Source organism: Alligator sinensis, unplaced genomic scaffold (assembly GCF_000455745.1).
Source record: "Alligator sinensis unplaced genomic scaffold, ASM45574v1 scaffold353_1, whole genome shotgun sequence".
Lineage (NCBI taxonomy): Eukaryota > Metazoa > Chordata > Crocodylia > Alligatoridae > Alligator > Alligator sinensis.
In genome coordinates this window covers 1116044-1135353 of record NW_005842075.1, presented here as the reverse complement: position 1 = coordinate 1135353, position 19310 = coordinate 1116044, and the positions used below count along the sequence as shown (strand labels likewise).

Here is a 19310-nt window from a genome sequence, read left to right as displayed (position 1 = left end):
AGTGTGGGGGGACCAAGAGGGTTCCAAGCCGGGCTTGGAGCCCTGAGTTGGTAGGGGCTGGGAGCCCTGATGGATTGAAGGAGAGCCCAGTGTGAGGGCACAGCAGCTGTGAGCTCCAGTGGGGAGTGAGAGTCCCATGTGAGGCTCTGGAGCATGGGTCCCAGTGTGAGGACACAGGCTTATAGACTGGGTATTAGGCCCTGGATGCCATCTGCAAGGCATGGGGCATGGTATAGGTAAGGTCAGAGCCATCTATATAAGCCCTTGGTATCAGGGCAAGTAAATGGGCAGCCTCCCACCTTATTGACATCATCTCAGTGATACCAACTAAGGCTTGGTAGGAAAAGTAGGAGGGTGGTTTTCCCTGAAACAAGTGGGCGGGCCAATCATTGAATTGGGCCCGGGATGCCCACCTGTTACAATGCCCTGAGAGTGTAAGTTTCCATATATCTTCTCCATATACTCAGTAGGGCTGCATTCTGGCAGAGTGGATATGTGGTAAGGCTGGGTAAGTGTAAGGGACTGGGTTGTAGGTGGTCTTGCCTAATAATTAGGCCACAGAGGGAAGGCAGGGGCCAGGGGCTAGGTCAGTGTTTGGGAGCCAAATTACCAGGTCTGAAGGAAAGTTGAAGGAGAGAGTTCAAAATACAGGCCGTGTTCAGCGTCCAAGAATCAGATGTTAAGTTATCAGGTCCAAAAGAAATCCATAAACAAAAGGATAGGTGGTACTCCAGCAGCCAATCAGCAGCTTCTCTTTAAGTATTTTAGTTGAATCTAAGATGACCCGGAATTTAAGATGAACCCCTGCCCACCCCAGTTATTAGATTGTAGACATGGAAAATTATAAATTTGTTTTAATTTTTCATGTCTAGAATCTAGTAATTGGAGGGTCCTCTTAAATTCATCCCAGAGAAATCAGTGGCAGGGAAAGCAATGGCTGAGGGGCAGGCAGCCTGCCCCATGCTCTTGTCCCTCCCCTTCCCACTTGCCCCATGTACCTGCTTTCCTGCCTCCTATCCCCACAGTGCCTTCCCCATCCTACTACTTCTCCTTCTTTTGTGTCTGCCCACAACCCTTCCCTCTTACCTTTGCAGCTCCTCTTAGTCTGTCTCTTCTGGGGCCATGGAGCACCCAACCGGGACAAGTAGTAGTGGCAGCTCCGGCTTCAATCTCCAACCCCATTCAGGGTTGGGGTCAGGGTCTGGACTGGAGCTGCAGCAGCTCCCCCACCACTCCATGCTCCCTTTGCCTCATGCTCCCTTTGCTCTGTGTCCCTTTCCCTCTGCTCCCCTGTTCTGTTCATCCCTTTCCCCATGCTCCCCTTGATCTGTAAGTCCCTTTCCCCATGTTCCCCCTGTACCACATGCCCCTGCCTTTCACTCCTCTCGCTCTGTACTTCTGCTGCCCCATGAATCCCTTTTCCCATGCCACTTCCCCTGTGCCTTTTCCTTACACCCCCTTTGCTCTGCACGTCCCTTCACATGGGCACCCTCTGTCACCTCTTCCCCATGTTCCCCCCAAGTCACGTGCCCCTTCTCCATGTTTTCCCCTGCACTGTGCTCCCCCTCCCCACACCCTTTCCTCACATTTCCCTTGCTCCATGTGTCCCTTCCCCTGCAATCTCCCCGCTGCCATTTCCCCCATACTCCCTTCTGCACTGCATGTGTTTTCCCCATATTCGCCTATACCATACACCCTTTCCACCACATTCTCCTCTACACTGTACTTCGCTCACTCCATGTGTCCCTTCCCCTGAACTCTTTCTCCATGTTCCCCTTGCTCCATGTATCCCTTTCCCCACAACCCCCCCCACCCTTTCCCCATGCTCCCCTCACACCATGTATCCCTTCCTCACACTCTCCCATGAACCCTTTACCTGCCACATGAGTCACCCAGGCCCCATCAGGAGCCACAGCAGCTGCTTCCCTGGTCTGTACCCAAATAAAAAAAAGATTGTTTTCCCTCCTGCTAAATGGAGGAAAAAAACTAGGGCTGTGCGAAATGGCACTGTTCCACTTCGACTTTAGTTTCAAGGTTTCGATGGAACAGTGTTTTGTTTAGAATTTCATTTTGAGTTGAAACAGCTGTTCTATTTCACTTCATCGAAACAGCGAGGCTGTTTCAACGCTGTTTTGACATTTCGCCTGATGACTGGGCAGGGGAAAGGAACTCAGCCCAACTGGGCTGAGTTCCCAACCCCAGTCCCACGATCGGGCTGGGGAAACAAATTTAACCCAGCTGGGCTGACTTCCCATCCCCAGCCCAATCGTAGGGCTGGGGAGGGGAACTGAGCAATCGGGCTCAGTTCCTTTTCCCAGCCCAATCACAGCACTTGGGAGGGGAACTGAGCCTGGGCTGAGTTCCCTTCCCCTGGCATTGTGATTGGCTTCCCACCGCCTGGTGGCAAGAGACGGGGAGAGCCAGGGCTGTGCTTCTGGATGCTGCTGGGAGCACAGCCCTAGTTGTCCCTTGTCTCCCACCATCTTGTTGCTGGCTGCTTCGAAATTCGAAACGTTTGGAAACTTTCAAAAGGTTTCAACTAGCCTCGTTTTGTTTTGAGGCTGTTTTGAAGCCCTTTGTTTCTATTTGATTTCATTGTTTCAAGCTTGAAATCAGTCAAAACAGTGTTGAATCAAAACAGCTGGTGAAATTTCGCACAGCCCTAAAAGACCCCTCATCTTATAATCAAATAAGTACAGTAGTTTGGGCAGAGGGTGTCAGCTAGAGACTCAAGGCAGGTTTAGCTGCCCAGGCAATTAGCTCAGACTGGGATGCCTGTTAGGGTCTCTGAAAGTGAGTCCTTTAATGGTAGCCTTGCAAAAACCTATGAATAGTGAATGTTGGATAAAGGAGGGGAAGAGGAGGGTGCTTCCATCTTTTAATCCAATAGTCTAGAGCAGGGGTGGACAAAGTCCAGCCTACAGGCTGGATCTGGCCTGTGGTAGACTCCATTTTCCAGAAGCCCCTGCCCACATCCAAGTTTCCATGGAGACCACAAAAGTGGTGTATCCATGACTGCACAGGGCCAGGGTTTCCATGGAGACCAGCTCCAGCAGCACTGGCAGGGCACATAGCTGGGCAGGGAGCTGCTTTTACCACTGCAAGATCCCAGCCCTGGCCTTGGAGCAGCTCCCCTCTCAGCCATGCTGCCTGCCACTGCTGCTGGGGCTGGTCTCTATGGAAACCCTGGTCCTGCACTGTCATGGCACCACTGCTCCTGGGATTTCCATGGAATCCAGCTGCAGCAACATGGGCAGGGGCTGCTGGGAAATGGAGTCCAGCTGCCAGCAAGATCTGCCATCTTGCCAACCCCTAGTCTAGAGGTTAGGGCATTTGGCTATTGGATTTTGCTGCAAGTTGACTACCTATTCCACTATTTATCCTTGTTACTTTGATTCAGCAGCAGCCATAGGGTACAGCAGAGCTTAGATTATAAAACAATAATTTTCTCCCATGCTTTGGTTTTGCAGAGTTGGACTGATGGTTGAGACAGATAAGGTTACATCAGTGTCTAGAACCAAGGTTTCCAACCTTCCGGGATTGCCCTGGGTCTCCAGGATTTAGGTATAAATCTCCAGGAGACTGCTGAGAGTCATCTGGGAGATAAATGATAGGTCATTCATTAAAATAAATATTAAATGTTGAATCCACTTTATACAGTAGTCACTATGCAACTGAGCTACAGTATGTTGTGTGCTGACTATTATGAATTTGTCAAAAGTCCCCCAAGTTTCTGAGAGCAGCAAGAAGCCAGCTGAAGTACAGATTTAAGAAGAAAAAGACTGTGAGCAAAAGTACTCCACTATAGGAGATGTAGCTTCTATAAGGGAAGTATAATAACGGTTGATTTTAAGTTTAATTAATGATTTTTTTGCTGTATTCATCATTTTATAATGGTATTAGAATGTTATTTAATTTTCTGTATTTTTCAATTAACACACATGCACACAGACCCACAAACATTAAAATGTGTATTTACAAGCAAAGTATCCCTAACCAGATCTCACTTTTAAAAAATAAGGTTCACATTACAACATGAGATTTTGCAGTATTTTTTATTTATTGCAATATGTTTAAAATGTGAAAATATGATTCATTTGATGCTCCTTATTTCCACTGAAGGCAAAATGGTGGCTCTGCAGTGAATACGTGTTAGAGTACAATAGATCAATAGAGTACAATAGATCTAACCTTCCAGAATAGATTCAGAATTGGCAACCCTAGTCTAGAACAGTGGCTCTCAAACTTTTTGGACTTGAGGTACTCCTCACTGAATCTGAGGCACCCCTTCAAAACTCTTGTTAATTTAGATATGGCAATGCTTACCTTCTTGGAGAGGGCCAGAGCAATAGGGATGGGGAATCTGCTAGGTAGAGACAAGCCTGAGCCTACTTATCTACTGACACATCACAGCACCTTCAAAGAATCTGTGTGGCACCCTGGTTGAGAATCTCTGGCCTAGAATAAGATGCAGGCAAGGGGCAATGGAGGAACAGAGGAGATACAAAATGGCTGCAATAATTGCCACCTTTTGTTGAATAAAATCAGCCAGTTCTCCAGAAGAACATCACTAACAAAGGCCCCTGGGAGATAACTATGCCTCCTGCTAAAATGGGATTATAGGTATATTGACAGCAAATTTGGAAAAATGAAATTAATCCAGGCTCTGGCCTCAATCCAGCCCCATTTCAGATTTGCTCCCTGAGGTTGAAGGCAGCTGCCAATAAAACCCAAGAAATGAAGATTGCCCATGTTTATAAAGAGCTTTAAATATGTTTAGTGCTTTTTTTGTGCTATTAGCATTTGTCCATTCCCAGATGCAATGACAAGAATTTCTAAACCAGCAATTCCATTTCTACACAATTCCTTCTGAACAATCTCTCCCTTGGAAATTTCCTTCCATAAATGACTAAATAACAATAGTAGAAAGTCAGTAATTCCAGAATAATAATTTCTGAAATGACAGCATTCTAAGGTGAAAACAATAAAAAAGAAGAGGAATTGAAGAGAGTGCTACCAGAGAGGGTCACCATGAGCAACAGAATGCAATTTTGCAATAGTAAATTTTAATAGAATAGCCTATAAATGCCCTAAACATGAGATACATTAGCATGTGAAATAGTCTGCAAAGGAAAGTCATGGAATCTTTTTCCATATGAGACATTTAAAAGCTATATTGGACAAAGCATTGGAAAAGGCATTGAAAGCAGGGAGTCCTGCTCTGGCAGGCTGGAAAGGGGGCCTAAGCTGGTCAGGCCCCTTTTATATCTAATTCCTATGATATAACACAGCAGGTGCTACTGCGTCAGTAAGCCAGGATGTTTATGAAAAGGGATGGTTAGGGAATTTGCATGTTGTGTTCCTGTTATTATTAGCAGCAGGTCCCCTGTAACAGGTTATTCTGCAAATATTTTTAATACTGCGCTTCCTTACAATATACATTGGAAACAATTGCACTGAGTATTTTCAGAAGGAATCCAGCAGTTTGGCAACTGTATTTTTTGCCCGTCATACCCTAGCAAATATAGGTAATATATTCTACCAACCTGTAGTTAAAAAGAATACCAGTGACAAAAAGAGAACCTAAAGTTTTATGCCTATAACAGGCTTTTCAGGTACACTGAAGTTACATAGTTTTCAAGGCATATTTTCTGTATGGCAAACTGAAGCTAAATACTGCAGCAAGAAGCCCAGTCTTCTGTCTTGGGGAATTCCTTGGCAACCTACTTTTATTAAGCCCCATATCAAAATGATATGCCTTCCTTCCCTTTTTCCACTTGAATCTGAAGTGACTTAAAATGTTGGTGGTAGGAACCCTTGGCTTTCTAGTGTCTTTCCACTGTGAACCTGCCTAGCAACTAGTTTCCCCAGTGCCTATCTCAACAATAACTGATGAATATTTGGGCTTCAATGGCCAGCTGTGAATGAGTCAACAATGTTAACATTTACATGGTCTTTATTAGGTATTGGAGTTAAATCACACTAGGTGTGTGTACACATGCATTTGATGCGGGACCAGTTTACTTGTAAATAAACTACTCACAATTAAACACTCTGAGGCAGACATCTACACATGCAAGGATGTGGTAGTAGATTTGCTGCTCTCAGCAGCAAACTGGTCCTATATCCTGGGGCCCTGCAATGGGCCTCTGCCACCACCAAGGGGAGCTGGAGGCTCCACCCACAGCTGCCTGCAGAGGAGACTCTTTAAAGATAGCTCTGCTCCCTGGTCAGTTGTGGTTCTGGCCAGGAACAGCATGCACACTGTTGCAGCTCTTGCACCACAGTCTCTGCCTCCCTATGCCATGGCTGCTCCAGTCCCTGCCCCAGTAGTGGTGCCTAGTGTCCTCGGCTCCTGCTGGCCACCACACCAGCTGATCTACAGCCATCTGGGACCTGCTAGCTCTCTCATGCCTTCCGACGCATTCCAGGATGCCACTGCCAGGGCCATCCTTACCCTCCTGGTCCTCCAGCCCCACCACCTCTGGGCCCACCAGGCCAGGCAGGACTAGTGGCTACACATTGTCTATAACACACCTAGGACAACAAGCAGTGGCTGAAGGCATTCAGGATAACCTGGGCCAGCTTCCAGGACCTCTGAAAGCATCTCTGCCCACACCTGAAGCAGCAAGACACCAACATCAGGCTGCCCTCTTTACAGAAACCTTGCTGGCCATTGCCTGCCAGCCTCTGCTACATGGGCCACCTCTTTGGTGTGGGCAATGTGACCACTGGGGAAGCCATCTTCGTGGTGTGCAGTGCCCTCCAGGATATGCTGGGGCACACTGCTCCATATGTATGCCTCCCTGATGGGTGGGGGGGTGGTTCTGTGCCTGGGGGTTCCACCAGTATATCGGGGCTCTGGATGTGACCTACATTCCCATCATCTGCCCGTCCCACTGTGACCTACCCTACTTTAACTGGTGCCTGGGCTGGACCCTGGGCTCCTGCTGGAGCATGCCTTTGGCCACCTCAAGAGATGCTGGTGCACCCTCATTGCCCACATAGAATTCACCAAGGACAGCATGCCCTGGGTCATCATTGCAGCCTGCATTCTGCATACCATCTGCAAGGCACAGCAGGTGGATGATGCCTGACAGCAGGAGCACCAGCTGTGGTGGCAGCAACAGTGGTGGAACACCCTCACTGAGGCCCCAGGTGTGCTGAACACCAGCCACCGGGGGCTAGGGCACTGGGTTTGAGAGGTGCTGGCTAACCACCTCCTCCTGCACTTTCTGCTGTAGCCTGCCTGGACAGTTGCCCAAGGACCCCCACCCCACTGCCCCTCCCCAGCACCAGAGCCCATCTCCCCTCCCTCCCCAACACCAGAGCCCCTCCACTATGTACCCCATCCAACAACAATAAAACACCCTCTTCCCCATGCAAACTATTTACCATGTGGCATGTTTGTGTGCCTTCCTGGGGTGGGCGGCCATGGGGTGGAGTTCAGGGACAGGCAGCTTGTACCTCAATCTCTGGCCATTCCCCCACAGGTGTACTTCCTGCAGTGAGTCCAGTGGGTAGGGGACTCGCCCAGGGGTGATGGCGGCCACTTCTCCTCTGATGTGGGTGGCTCCCACTCTGGCAGTTGGTGTCCAGAGCCAGCAGGGCTGGTGTGTGGTCCTGAGCCCACTACAGGCAGCTCCTGCTCTGCACCTACATGGAGCCAGGCACACGGTGGGCTGGGTCCATGGGGGGGCGGAGCTCAGTGGCAGGGGGCGTGGGCTTCTGGCTGGTGGAGGTGGCACTGGACCTCTTCCCAGGCCCATGAGGGGGCCTGCTGCTGGGTAGCAGGCAGCTGCCAGGGAACAGGTGGGGTTAGGGTCAGGAGCAGATCAGCAGGCAGTGCAAAGGTGACTGGCAGGGTCAGGATGGTGTCCAGCACCTCCTCCATGGGCTGCACTGCCTTGATTATGACCATTCCTTGCTCCCTGAGGGCCTCCACATGCTCATGCTCCAGGACCTGCACCCTGAACTCCCAATCTGGTCCTGTCCAGTCTTATCTGGTCCCACATGTCCTCACAGGCAACCTTCTCCACCCAGCACCTGTCATGCCAGGCAACATCCTCCACCTGCCATATCCATGCATCCACCTGCCAGTCCTCTGTGGCCATCACCATCTGGCCCAAGAGGAGGGTCTGATCCCGGGTCCTCCTCCTGTAGAGCTGATGCATCCCCAGGACCCCAGATATGGAAGGCAGTGACCCTAAAGTCACCACCTAGCTGCCAACAGTAGCCTCTCCCCTGCTTGCAGCTTCAGGGCCTACAGAGACATGAGAAAGAAGCTGTTTGTGAGAGTTTGCTACATTTCTGAGATAAGATGCTCTGTACCAGGGGCTGTATGGTACCCAGCCTCAGATCAGTGGTCAGGCATGCACTGGTGCCCAGGGACTATGGGAAGTTGGCCAGGCAGCCACCAGCCAAGCCCCCCATTCCCACTCACTCCCCTGAGGCCTCAGGTGCTGGCCACAGACAGCCTGCCTCTCCCACCCTGTTCCCAGGCTGGGACAGGCCTGGCTCTTGGCAGCACCTGCCACCATGGCTCTAAACCCTGCTGCCCCCCACCTTTTCCTCCTGAAGGCCAGCCTGTCTCCTGTGCTGCCACCTAGCCCATGGCACCTGGGCTCAGGGGGCATGGGGCTCCCAAGTGACTGGAACAAGGAGCTGCCCATACCCTCACCCTCCTGACAGGGGCCCTCTCTGGGGAGGCACTGGTGCTGTGCCCTGACTGTGACTCTGCTGTGCGTGTCCTGAGTGCTGCATGAGGATCTGTTTCCATGGATTGAGGGGTGCCCAACCCACTATGCCTTGCTGCTGCTAATTGCCATGGTGCTCTGGGCACACTTGCACACCTGGTATGGGAGCCAGGTACACCCTGAGCCTCAACTGTATTGGGGGAAAGCCTGGGCTGCCCTGTAATCTCTGATGCCACCTGGAGGGCTATCTGTGGCTGCACTACACATCCCCATCCCATGCAGCCAAGGAGGACATTGCCACTGGCATTGGCACATTTCTTGGCATGTGAGAGACGTGTGCCCACCTACCTGTGGGGGCACGGGCTGCTCAATAAAGTTTTGTCTCCCACCTCCCTGTGTGCTGTGGAGCGGGAGCCCAGAAGCCAGGGGAACATGGCTGGGAGGGAGGCAGTGAGGGGCAGCAGGGGCCAGGGCTGGGAACAGGGCTGGGGGGGGGGCGGGGGGGGGCGGCAGGGGCCAGGGCTGGGGCCGGGGGCAGGGACCCCCCCCCCCACCAGTGTGGGGCTTATCATGTGAGCAGGGCTGGCATGTCCAGTGCCTTCAGTCTGTCCTGACTGGTGGGAACAGCATGTGGCTCCCAGCAGTTTCCTTGGGTGGTGGGATATGGCATGCAAGCAGCCAGCCAGGGGCCCCCCAGGGAGGTGCTGGCACAGCTGGTGGCCAGTGGTGACATGGCTGCCTGCACCTCGCAGCTGGGGCTAAAGCTGCAGAGCTGTGGCGCAGGCACTGGTCCAGACTCCCCAACCTGCTGGTAGAAGCTGGGGGCAGGGATCTCAGTAGGACCCCAAGAGACCCTCCTCCAGTGACACATCACTGCCAGGCTGGAGTGGGAGCTTGGGCAGGCCTCCTATGCTGCTGTACACAGCATGGCTGTGGCCTGGATCCCAGGTTACAAGGAGCTCAGTTAGCTGCTGCATAAAGGGCATGGACTTGCAGGTACTCTGCAACTGACAATTGTGGTCGGTGATGGTGACCCATTGTGCCCGCAAGGCCTTGACCTTTATGTGTCACTGCCATGCTGACCGGTTGTACCTGCACTTCCACATCCAGCCTGACAGTCCTCATGGATGTGGGTGTTCAAGTGCCTGCCCTGCGCAAACTGCTGCTGCACCTCTCCCTCACCCCACAGGGCCATGAGTTTGCCAGTCTCTTCCTGCAACCAGTTGGGGCCCCAGGTGGTGGCAAATGGCATCAGTGATGAAGCCATTAGGGCTCCCACACTAGCTCTCAGGGCCTCTGCACAGCTGTTCCTGTGCTGCCAGGCTTGGGCAGCTGCCTGCACCCAGTGCAGGGATATGGTTCAGGACTAGGAGCTATGCAGTGAGGCAATGCCCCACAGCACCTGCAGGCTCCAGGAAGGCTGCTGGGGCCTGGCTGTGGGCAGCTGGTGCTGGCCCTGGCAGCCAGGAGCTAGCTGAAGCTGGGCCTGGGTGCTGGCAGTGGCAGTAGCCTACAGCATCCTGCAGGGCTGGATGGTATGGGCCTGGCAGCCAAGCAGCACTATGGTGCCAGGCAGCAGTGTCAGGGTGCAGGCAGGCTGGCACAGGTAGCCCAAGGCCTGTGCAGGAGCAGCAGAGTCCAAAAGTCCCATTCCCCTCCCCCGCCCCACCCCAGGCTCTCTGCTGTTGTGTCCAAGGACCCAAAATGCCTGCAGACTTTTAAAGGGTCTGTGGCTGGGCCTGCCACAGAGGCAGCCCAGCCCTGAACCAGGAGAGGCTCTCAGCCCTTTGGGCTCTGGGGCTGAGTTCAGACTGGCCCCCTAGTGGCAGGGCTGACCATGAGAAAATCTGCTCCTGTTTGGTGTCTACATGAGCGTTACTGCGCTGCAAGTACTCATGGATAAATTTGCTACTTGCATTGGCTGCCACTTGCATTGGCTGCCTTCATGAGTAGTGAAGTTTACAGTGGAGTAAGTGTGTGCACATATAGCCTTTCATGCTCACTGTGCAGTAAACTACACTACTTTGCAGTAAAGCGTCTCGTATAGACACACTCACTGAAATGATTTAATGAAATGAAGCTACTCTCTTCTCTACACTGAAATGAATAGGGTTAATTCACTTCTCTGAGACATGATTTCAGGCTGTCCACAGACTCAGACAGATATCACTGTATAGTTTAACATTTAGAAAGTTATTGTCATGGCCTTACAGGCTTCAATTTTCTATTTTTAAAAAAGAAAAGCCTAGAATCCATGTCAGGACAAGGGGTCAGCTTAGAACTTGCAGCGAAGTTCATAATCACACAATAATGGAAATGTTGAGCTCTGATTATTTCTAGTAATTATGAGGCAAAAAATGTACACCTCAGAACAGGGACAAAATAGGTAAAATCTTTTGGCCATAAGGGTAGAAGATGCTGAACTTACTGCCACTGTTTCTTCCAGATTAACTAAAACCAAAGAACATTTGTACACGTGCTCCGAGAGTGGAGGTAGGGCACTTTAATTAGAGTGGCTCCAAGAGCCACTGTAATTAAAGTGCACTGAACATCTCATGTATCAGTGTCCCTGTGCTTCCAAAACGCAGCGGAGGTGCTTTATCTAAAGTTTGTGGTAATTACCACACTCCAGCATACTCAACTAATCAAGTCTCCTCCAACATGCTATAATTACAGCGTGTCAGATCAGCATCCTGGCTTGTATACAGGCACCCAAAGATTTTAGCATGCTAATCAGTCTTGCCTCACTAGCTAAGTCTGTCGAGCCCAACTATGACTGTTTTGGCTTATTCATATTCTGATAAAAATGATAGAAGGAAGAAGACCATGAGAAGCATGGGCTGCTCCTTAATATAATCAAGGTTTTTAATGGACTTTATACTAATGTTTTACCTACACTAACATTTTTAAAATAAACTATCACCCTGTGAAAACTGAAGATGTTAATAGAACCTGAATGTGTTCTTCAAAAGGATTAGATATGTTTAGATAGCAGTGCTCTCCCAATCCTGGCAAAAGGCACAATTCCATTAGAATGATAAGGAAAGGCAGAAAGTCCACAGTGCATATATGTGTGATGCAAAAACAAGCAAGGGGCATGTTTGCTTCTTGCTATCTTTCTCCTGAAAGGCTGTATGTTAGAGATAGCAGCACACCCTGAAGCATCATAGTGCAGTTGGAAAACAGGATGACAAAACATGCTTAAACCAAGTTTTAAATATATAAGGTGTTACCACCAGACATAAGGGAGGGTGTTCAACAGTACCAGAGGAAGGTGGCCATCCAGCTCCCAGTGAAAGTCAATTTGAAAATCCCACCAATATTTATTGTTGGCCCTGCTGGCTATAGCATCACACTGCAGGCTCATGTTCATACTGTGGTTAATTATTACTCCCAGGTCTTGGTGGCAAGTGATGAGGGATCTTCAGTCCTGCTGCCTGATGAGAGACAGCAGTTGCACAAGCACCCATGTCACGAGTGTTGCCTGTCAGCAGCTAGAGGTGCAGGGCCCCAGAACTCCCCTGCACCTATCTCCTTGACAGCTGGCAGGCTTTGTGTCCTCAGCAGGGGCTAGCATGCCTGCAGTTTTCACCCTACTACACCTTAACACACACACAGTCACCCATGTCACAAGTTTTGCTTGTCTGCAGCTTGAGGTGCAGTTTCCCCCAAGCCCCTGCACCTATCTCCTTGAAACTTGGCAGGATTTGTGGCCTCAGCAGGGGCTACGACCCCTGCAGTTTTCACCCCACTGTGGCTTAACAAATACACATGACACAAATTTTGCTCTCAAGACTTTGGGGTGCAAGATCTTTGAACCTCCTGTACCTATCTTCCTGAAACTTGGCACACTTCATGCCTTCAGAAGTGGCTACTATTTCTGCATGTTTCATCCATATTTGCCCAGAAGTGACAAAGTTATAGGCTGTTTCAACCTTCCCCATTATAGCCTATAGGCAAAATGTCGAAACAGCGTGAAAATGGTGAAACGTTTCGACTTTTCTCATTTTGTTTCAAGGTTGTTTTGACCATAGCTGTTGTTTTGATTTCGCTTTTTCGACCTCGAAATGGGTCACAACAGTGGCAAAACAAAACCGAAGGCAAAATTTTGCACAGCCCTACTTGAAAGCAAGTGTCTCTTACTAATTCAGTGTGATGACTTCTGCCCTGCTCCAGCAATATCCTATCATTTCCATTCAGAAGAGAGAAAACCTGTATGCCAGGGACTTCACAAAACTGACCAACCTCCTATGCATTGCCCTTCACCTTTGCATGTTGTTTTGGAATAACCTGTTGCAAACTGAATGCGCTCCACCAGGTTTTCCCAAAGATAAGTAATTTGCTAAAGATTTAACAATGATGGAAAGGCTGCTTTTTCTGACACAAGCCAACAGAGAATACAGAGCAGCCTAACATAAATTTTCAGAATACATACTGACATGGCATAGTTCATGAATTAGATAATTTATGACAGAAACATCACTGTTAATCTACTTCACTGCTTTTTTAACTGTGACGACCACAAGCAATAGTTCAGCTCACTCCACACAATACATTTTTGGGGTTTTTTGCTTGGATTTGTAAAGCATAACTCAAGTAAAAGTTTTTAGCTCAGGACTTGTAATTACTTAATCCAGTAAAAATAGATTTTCTATTTACTAGTTAGTTGCCAGTCACTGAAAATCTTTTGACCTATTCTAATGACATCTGTAAAAGCTTCAGGTACAGTTTTCCAGAAAATGAGAAATAAAGTCTTCAGCTTCAACTTTAACTCTCAATAAAGCTGATGAGACTTTAGTTGCAGTCTCTTTCATCTTCTTATCACAAATTAATTTATTCTGAATTAAAAATATTTCAAGCAGAAGAGCACTAGAAACAGAAGATCAGTGACCATTAGAACACGAACTAACAGTTTTTAATCTTCTAAAACTTGTTGAGCACCGTCACTAGTTCAGCCGTGAGCAGTCTGCATGCATTGTTGGATTATACTAGAGGAATCCCACAGGTTCACATACAGCTGCAGTAAATATACACCGGCTTTTGAAAAGCACACTCAGCCAGTACACCACCAGTGTAATTCTGGTAAATAAGGGGGTTCTATCAGGATACATTTGACCTGTTGTATTTACCCAGTGTATTAAACTAAATTTTCAAAACCAACAGACATTTCAAATCTTGCTAGAAGTTTCCTGTACAAAAGAGAGTTTTCAGAAGAGGAAAATGAAACAAAACACCCTCCTAAATAAGCAGTTGCTTCCTTAGTCAGTGCTTTTAATTCATCTCAGATCTATCAGAGAAAAAGTACATTGCCAGAAATATTCTTTTTACTGAGATCATATAACTCAAAACAAAAATAAAACAGAGGTAGTACCTCCATCAAATGTACATTTCTTCTGCTTACATGTATGGGAATGAAGTAGTGAACTGCAGTATCACCATCAAATGAAACCTTCACTATCAAAAGCCCACTGAAGTGATAACTGTGTCTGCTACAGATCTGCTAACAGAGTCAAAAGAGTAACAGAGAACAATGCACTCTTACCATTTGTAACGTAGGTGCTGAATGCAGCTAGGAAGAGAAGGGCAACTTCAAGCAGCTTCATGCTTGTGCTGGGTTTCATTGGCATCCCTTTTCAGAGCCAGGCAGTGAATAGTCTCTTACTCTGAAGCAGGCCCTAATTAGTAAGTGGAAAAGGTGTGCAGAGGCTGTAAAGACACTGCCCATTTCTGCTTATTTAGGGGACTTTGATAAAGAACGAGAGGAAACACAACACACTCCCTCTGGGAGTTCAGTATAGAGGAGATTAATTGTTTCAGTCCTTACAGGAACTCCTTTTTCTTTGGCAGTCAACCGTGTTTTTGTTAATACTTTATTTTGTTCTTCTTTGACACAGAAGTCAAGAAAGGTCTTGAGCTGAGGCCTTTCTTTAGAATACAGCGTACATCACCAACTCTTTAAATATATTATGGATATTTTTAAATAGGGTGTTTATTAATAGTGACAAAGTCTAGATAATGGGAATCTTACAACAGGGTATGAAAAGGAAAAAGTAAATAAGACAGATCACAATTATTAACTGTTTTATGGAAGCACTTAAATGTTCCAGTTGAGAGCAGGACCATAGTATTCTAGGGGGTTGCAAAAGCACGTTATCAGAAAAAAACCCGACCTAAAAGAGCAGAAAATCTGGATAGGATGGACAAAGAGCTGCACAGCAAATGAGCAGAGAGGGGGAAATGACTTGCCTCAGGTCACATAACAGATAAATGACAACTAGTAACAGGACCAGTGTCAAAAGCCTACCCACCCCTCACCCTGACAAGTAGATCACACGGCCTCTAAACCTTTGATTTCTTAAAACATCATAAGGGGGTCCAATCTCATGTGATTTTAAAAAGAAAGGGAATTAAGGTATATTTTTAATTCAACAGAATCCACAACTCACTGAATAAGAGCAACATGTTAAGGCAAGAACCTTGAATTATCGTGATCCAAATGCCATGGCAAAAAATGAATCAGAATCCACAGTGATCAGTAGGGGTGTGTGAAATGGACCATATTCGATTTGGATTTGGCCCGAATTGGGAACAGTGATTCGATTAGTTGATTTGGATCACTGTCCCCAATTTGATTTGGTCAAATCCAAATCTGAAGAGTCTATGCTTATTTGGAGAATCAGCAATTTGGCCATAGACACTACTTTAAATGTTTTTTTCTACATACCTCAAGGTACCAGGCATGGATCATGAATGCTGCAATGGTGGGACAGATGAAGTGTCCCACAGGAGCACGGGAGGCCCTCCCCCCATGTGCTTGGCAGCAAACCCAGAAGTGGACTGGAAGTACTTCAGGTCCACTTCTGGGTCCGCCGCGCTCCCACGGGAAGTTCCAAGCGCCCCAGTATCTCAGCATTCACAAGCTGCCTGGTACCTTGAGGTATGTAGAAAAACCATTTAAAGCTGTGTCTACATCTAAATCATTAAATCTCTCTGAATCTATTTGGAGGGTTTCGATTCAATTCAGAGAGATTAAAACGTCTCCTGATTCAATTCAGATTTGGAGATTTGGCTGCCGAATCAGGCTGAATCTCTACCAGATCAAATCAGCAACTGAAGCTTTTCACAGCCCTAGTGAGCAGCAGGTGGCACAGTGCTAGTTTGCTGTCAGCAAAGGACCCAGAGAGGAATGGCTGTATCATGGTCATAGAACACCCTTTTCCCAACCTTATGTCTATGCTTCAGTGTAAGAAGCTCTATGAAATGACATCTGAGTAAATTATAATCTGCATTTGATTTTGAATAGGGCCACTAAAACAGTCAGGCAACTAGATGGAGAGGGATTTAGATGGCTTGTGAGGATTTTTCATCTGGAGAGAATTGCTAACTCCCATTGTATAGAGGCAGACAATCAATTCCTGGTCAGTTATTACTTTTTGTTTGTGCAGCTTAAGAAACGATTTTTTTTTGAAGTTCTCTTAAAAGGTCTCTCTTTCATCTAAAACTTTTGAAAGTTCTTAACGAACTCTAACTGTTCAGTTCAGAAGCTAGGCCATATATTCTTCTTCAGCTGAATATGTATTTATAATTCTGACTCAATGTAACTTTTATGAGCACATATCCCTCAAAGTGTTACTCTCAGCCAGGCCTTCTAACCAGCCAGAATAAAAGTCACTGGCCAGATTAAACTGAGAAATATTAGTGTCCCTCTCACATAAACATTTCTCTTGGGTAACACTGGTAGTGCTCTCAAATGAAACGCTGTGAAAATGGGTTCTTGTAATGTTCCTGCATTAGTCCTGTATTACTTCATTCAGCTGACAATAATTAAATACAACCCTTTAAATACAGTGGGAGAAAGATATAGTACTTTTCACTCCTCTCTCTTTTTCTGTAATGAAACTATGAGGAATAACTGACCTAACACATTGCCTGTTCCATTAAACAATCAGCACTTCATACTATAATAGCTGGGTAACTTTATCATGCACATTCCTCTCTCTAAAGGGAAGTAGCTCTTCAAAATAGTTTTATGGTCAGGAACTCCCAGGAGTTAACCACAATTCTTGCAGCAAGATTGCTGATCTATGAGTATTATATGAAAACAGTGACAGATCTAGGAGACGATTTTTTCTTTCCCTCCCACCCATCCATTCCATCAGTAGCGAAACATTTCTACTTAAAAATAATTCTAGTCTAATTGCAACCAAAACCTTTTGAATGTGGACCAGTGACACTTTGTCTGAATCCACAGAGGGAGTGCTCAGTACTCAAATGATGCTGGGTTGGTGGAGCTCTGTGTAAGACTATGAAGACTATGTTACTTCATCTGTGTCTGACAGCATAAAACAGTAAATGTAAGAAAGGTGTCAATTCCCCAGTTCATCTTAATGGGTTGCTAACCCTGAAGAATGACCCAAGAGGGCAATTTAAAATTTATTTTATATCGTAGGGTGTTGAGTGAGGTTCAGAAGTTTCTTCAGAAACCAAGAGACTGAGAACAGGAACACAGCTTTAGGAACTGTAACAATTCAGAGAAACTATTTATTATCCTCATTTAAAAATATGGGATCTTCCGGCTCTGTTAACTCATCTGATTAATAGTATCCCAGGAGTCAAGAAGAACCACAAGAGGAAAAGACCAGATGACTGCATGCTGTTGGACAAGCATAGTGATTAAGCAGACAGTGATTAAGTGGAAGAAAACAGATCAAACAGGTCACCACCCCCAAAATGGTGGCCAAATCTACATTACAATAATTCACAGGGTCTCCTCAAGAAGCAGAAGATAAAGAACTTCAAATTAAAGATAACAAGCTTCCCCAAACGTTGCAGGCAAAGTTTATTTTTGTATGTCACTGCATTTTTCTGCTTCTTGTTTTAACCCTGCTAGCAAATAAGTTCTCCTTTATTAAATGAACTATTTTCCATTGATCTAAAAACAAGAAATTTAGCTTTGGTGCCAGTATGTGCCTTGTTTTGGAATGGGAAATTTTGTTATCTGCAATGCTGCCAATTCTAGTGATTTTATTGTCAGTCCTGTGATGATCTCCAGTGTTTCATGTAAAGCCCTGACTCTTGGAAACAAATGCCTATATGACAATGCATGTTTTTATTTAAAAACAAGTTTCTAGCCCTCACTGTTGCAGGGGGTAGTTTGAAAATGTGACTCAAGAGCAGCTGAGAAGCAGAACATTACAAGGCAAAGATCAAGAGCCTCACATTTTTAATCTCATGATTTTTGCTCCAAACTGATGATTTTTTGAGAGTAAGAGTTTAAATTTGTGTATATTTCTGGTTGACACACTTTTATTAAAAACAGAGCTGTTTATCACCACAAGAGATTTTCACTTACCAAGTTCCAACCAATATTTATCTTATATTGAATTGATATATTTTACTTATCACTTTATTCTTAGGTTTACGTTACTTGAAGCAAAACAAGGACAAGTAAGAAATTCAAATGATTCCCTTCAGCTATCAAAGAGCACAAAAGCTTAACCCCTGATTCAGTGCTTTTCAAGTTGCATGCACTGCCATGTCCAACAATTAATTTGCTTGCAGCGATAGCCAGCAAGCATCACAAAGTGGCACTTCTATTACTGGCATCGAAGTAGGGCAGAATTTGTCAAAATCATTGCAAAAGCAAAATAAAAATGTATGTCTTCAGTGACCCATATTTTTAAGTGAAAAACAGTGACAAAATGTACCATCAGTCCCTGTACAGCAATAGTGTAGATGTTTGCTATCTCTTCCACTTATGTACATTTTACTCACTCTATGACAGATTTGGAACCTGCAATAAATAGAGTCCAGGAATGTTTTATTGTTTTGTTGCCTGTGTATTTCAGCTAATGTAACTACACTCTACTTGCACGGTAAGTCATCTAGTAGAGCTGCCAGAATTTTTTTTTTTTGATGAAACCATTTTCTGTTAAAAAGGCAGTGAAAATATTATATGGAAAATTGTTGATTTTAACAAAGATTTTTCAATCGGAAAGATTTAAAAATGTTTTGTTACAACAGCATTAAAGTGCTTGCTTTCAATAATATTGTTTCAGAACTTCCTTTGGAATGGAAATTCCACTTCCCAACTAGCTTTGCTTGTCATAGAAACCTGCTAAGTATCAGGGATCATATTTTTCAATGTATATAGATGTCTAAATATTAGGCCTGTGTGAAGCAGCTAGTATTCGCTTCAGGTTTGGATTCGGCCGAATCGGGGGACAATGATTTGATTTGGTGATTCGAATTACTGTCCTGATTCGATTTGGCCGAATCTGATTTGGAGATTTGGCAGCAGCAGAATCTCTGAATCGGCCAGGCTAAGCCCATCTCCCAGCCCAGCAATGGCTACCCTGCCCACCCCAGCTCCCGGCTCTTGGGGGGAAAAAAGCCCCGGATCAGCAGGTACTGCCAGGCGGGGGGCAATCCCATCTGCCCCCCACTGCCCCACGCTGTGTGTGTGGGGGCTCTGCAACAGCCCCTGAAACCCCCCACTCCCCCAGCCCCCTCATGGGTGCCCCGCATGGGCAAGCTCCGGCTCTTTAAGAAGAAAAAAAAACCTGAAGAAACCCCCGGACTCACCGCTCCTGCCGGCGGGGGGGATCCCCCCCG

At 46.6% G+C, this 19310-nt stretch overlaps 1 protein-coding gene across 4 annotated transcripts in view; it reads right to left on the bottom strand.

Annotated features, from left to right (window-relative positions):
* EMCN (endomucin) overlaps positions 1 to 14427 on the bottom strand; it is a 113694-nt gene extending 99267 nt beyond the window's left edge. For all 4 annotated transcript variants that reach the window (XR_003094064.1, XR_003094065.1, XM_006023670.3 and 1 more), the window contains exon 1: positions 14239 to 14427. Coding sequence is in view for 2 of the 4 variants with exons in the window: in XM_006023670.3 (XP_006023732.1) it covers positions 14239 to 14323 (85 nt within the window). In the remaining 2 variants the exon portion in view is untranslated. The remainder of the gene's footprint in view (positions 1 to 14238) is intronic.
* Positions 14428 to 19310: the final 4883 nt, after the last annotated feature.